Source organism: Scylla paramamosain, chromosome 41 (assembly GCF_035594125.1).
Source record: "Scylla paramamosain isolate STU-SP2022 chromosome 41, ASM3559412v1, whole genome shotgun sequence".
Lineage (NCBI taxonomy): Eukaryota > Metazoa > Arthropoda > Malacostraca > Decapoda > Portunidae > Scylla > Scylla paramamosain.
In genome coordinates this window covers 10,336,967-10,340,634 of record NC_087191.1, presented here as the reverse complement: position 1 = coordinate 10,340,634, position 3,668 = coordinate 10,336,967, and the positions used below count along the sequence as shown (strand labels likewise).

At 38.4% G+C, this 3,668-nt stretch overlaps 1 protein-coding gene across 1 annotated transcript in view; it reads left to right on the top strand.

The window, feature by feature from the left end:
• LOC135092983 (cell adhesion molecule 1-like) overlaps positions 1-3,668 on the top strand; it is a 45,945-nt gene continuing 42,277 nt past the window's right edge. The window contains exon 1 of the mRNA XM_063991808.1: positions 1-1,769. Coding sequence (XP_063847878.1) covers positions 1,736-1,769 — 34 coding nt within the window. The 5' untranslated portion in view covers positions 1-1,735. The remainder of the gene's footprint in view (positions 1,770-3,668) is intronic.

The following is a 3,668-nucleotide window of genomic DNA, read 5'->3' as shown; positions in this document are numbered from 1 at the left end:
GAGAGGTGCTCCATCAACCCCTGTGGGCCGTGGCTAACTGAAGGCAGGCCAGTGTCTCGGCAGCAGCAGGAGGGGAAGGAGGTGCTGCAAGTCGGTCCGGCCACACCTTTCCCTAACTTTTCACTCGCCTCCCTCCACACTGACTCACGCCAGCCACAACCCTTCCCTCACTAATCCACCATGGCAGAATAGTGAGGACTGTCCATACGTGACTGTGGATTGACTTGTGCTGGTGGAAATTGACAGATAAGTTTAAAACCGTGGAAAAGTTGAGAAAACAGGAAAGATTAAATTCATGAGTTATTTTCACGTCAGATTTGGAAATGAGGTTTTGTTTCCATAAGGGTTTAATTTAATGGTAAGTTTTAAATGATAGAAACAAAAGCACAGAATAAAGGAAAAAATATACAAAACTGACTGAAAAGAAAAGAAAAAGAGAGGTTTCTATTGTTTCGTTTAGTTTCTTAATATAAGGGAAATATGGAATAATAGAAAAAAAATATATAACTGATAGAAAAAAAAAGGAAAAAAAGGACGTATTTTGATTTTAGTTTAAGGGAAAGTGGAACGAGAAAACAAAAATGCAGCAGAACACAAAACAATAATAAATTTGACTGAAAAACAGAACTATTCAAACTTTTTATTTATTTATTTATTTTTCTCTCCCCCCCCGTGATATGAATTAAAATGATTGGAACGGAAAAGAAAGAAGAGCATAGGGTAAATAAATAGAAAAAAGACAATAAAAAGGAAGAAGAGAAAGAAGAAGAAGAAGAAGAAGAAGAAGAAGAAGAAGAAGAAGAAGAAGAAGAAGAAGAAGAAGAAGTAGAAGAAGAATATACAAATAGTGTTATTATTGTTGTTGTTGTTTGTTGTTGTTGTTGTTGCTTTCGAGATAATTTTGTTATTAAGAAAGCAAACAATGATGCATTAGAGAGAGAGAGAGAGAGAGAGAGAGAGAGAGAGAGAGAGAGAGAGAGAGAGAGAGAGAGAGAGAGAGAGAGAGAGAGAGAGAGAGAGAGAGAGAGAGAGAGAGCACTTTTGAGTGAGGGAAAACAATAAATAAAACATAACAAACAGAAAGAGGGAGAGAGAGATAAAAAAAAAGGAGAAAGGTAAAATACATAAATAAATAAACAAATAAACAGACATTTAAAATAATAAAAGAACCTATGAAAAATTAAGAGAGAGAAAAAAGAAAAAAAAACAATCAAGAAAGAAAGACAAGGAAAGGAGGAGCGTAATAAAGAAAAGACGCAAACACAATGAAAGAGGAGAGAAAGAAAGAAGGAAACAAACAAACACACAAACACTAAGACAATATTTCTTAAAGACGCTGAAATGAACTGTAAACAAGGAAAAAAATGGTGAAAAATACAAATGAAAGAGAAAAAGGTTAATTATGAAGACAAGGTAATTTTTTGTTTTGTTTTGTTTTTAGACAATGAAGAATAAGGAAAGATTCACAACAGTATCCTTTTCTCGAACTTTCTTTATCTTGGTAGTGCTTAAGAAAACAAGGAAAAAAGATAAAAGATAAAAGAAAAATAAAGATAAAAAGGAAGAAGATAAATAAATTGAGTTCAAGAAAGAGAATAGAGAAAGACTCAATATCTACTACTACTACTACTACTACTACTACTACTACTACTACTACTACTATTACTACTACTGCTGCCGCTGCTGCTGCTGCTGCTGCTACTACTACTGCTGCTGCAAGAGGTCGTGGGGAATCATGATGTGGCCTTTGTCAGCACTAGTCCTGGCAGGTGTGTGTGTATGTGTGTGTGTGTGTGTGTGTGTGTGTGTGTGTGTGTGTGTGTGTGTGTATGTATTAGTCTGTTTATCTATCTGTCTATTCATATTATTGACTGTCTATCTATGAATATATGTCATCTGTCAGTCACTTTGTCTATTCATCTATCATCAATCTGTCTGTCTATGTACGTTTGGTTGGGGAGGGTTCCGCTCATGCCGCTCTTTCAGACAGGAATCAAAAGCATTTAGTCAAATTAACTCCTCTCCTCTGACTGACTGTCTTCAGCCTCTCTCTCATCGTCGCAGTGTTGCATCTCTTGCTGTCTTCTACTGCTATATTCACGCTAACTGCTCTTCTCATCTTGCTAACTGCATTCCTCTCCTCCCGCGGTCTCGCTGCGCACAGCTTTCTTCTTTCTCTCACCACTGTCCTGTCCACCTCTCTAATGCAAGAGTTAACCAGTATTCTCAGTCATTCTTCTCTTTCTCTGATAAACTCTGAAACTCCCTGGCTACTTCTGTATTTCCTCCTTCCTATGACTTGAACTCTATCAAGAGGAAAATTTCAAAACACCCTTCAATTTTTGATCATCCAAATTGACTTAACTTTTGGGACCTGGCACTCTTGTAGGATTCTTTTCATTTTATTTTATTTTATTGTCCTTAGCCAATTGCCCTCTTACATTAAAAGTCTATCTATATTTCTACTTATTTATTCATCATCCACCTCTCTCTCTCTCTCTCTCTCTCTCTCTCTCTCTCTCTCTCTCTCTTACGTGAAATCTGCGAGAACCTCTTTATGAATAATGAGACAAATGAATGAAAAGATATTTGCTTGAGTTGCAGGTTGGCAGAGAGAGAGAGAGAGAGAGAGAGAGAGAGAGAGAGAGAGAGAGAGAGAGAGAGAGAGAGAGAGAGAGAGAGAGAGAGAGAGAGAGAGAGAGAGAGTGCATCAAGCCTCTTAACTTTGCACCTCCCCATTCCCCACCCTCCCTATCCCTCCCATCACTCCCTTCACCCTTCCCTTCCATTTACTCTTTTACATCCTCATCTACCCTTCCTTCCCCTCCTCTCTCTCTCTCTCTCTCTCTCTCTCTCTCTGGAAAAGCGACAGTCGACTCTCTCTAAACTGCTTCATTATAGACAGATTAAACAAATGAAGCGGGGAGAGAGAGAGAGAGAGAGAGAGAGAGAGAGAGAGAGAGAGAGAGAGAGAGAGAGAGAGAGAGAGAGAGAGAGAGAGAGAGAGAGAGAATATTGTAGGCCTCCAGTTTATATTAGAGGTAAAAAGAGTAATTTTCAGCGTGAATTAATTGCTAAACAGGTTTGAAATATTATGCACAGGTGAACGAAAATTTGAATGTTGCATTACTTATAAACTTAGACGTAGGAGGAACTTATTAAAACGTGTCAAGCTTCAAGTAATACATGTCAAGTTTATGGATGATTAGCTCTCTCTCTCTCTCTCTCTCTCTCTCTCTCTCTCTCTCTCTCTCTCTCTCTGAATGTTTAATTTTAGATATTTCGTGCAAGTAATGAGATTATCTAGTTCTGACTGAAAGGTTTCGATACTTAACTCTCTCTCTCTCTCTCTCTCTCTCTTGGAAAACGAGTAAAACAATACATTTTTTTTCTTTCATCCTTCTTGTTTATCCTTCCTCCTCTTCCTCCTCCTCCTCCTCCTCCTCCTCCTGCTTCTAGTGAATGGGATCTGCATGGAACTGAACATTCGCGTAAGATTTGGGAAGATTGCCAATGAATATACATGGAACTCAGATATCGGGAGGGAGATGTGATGCTGCCGAGGGAAAAGTTGAAATGTACACTCACCTTGTCTTTCTCTTCCTCGAATTCATATAGTAGGTACACTCTCCCTCTCTCTCTCTCTCTCTCTCTCTCTCTCTCTCTCT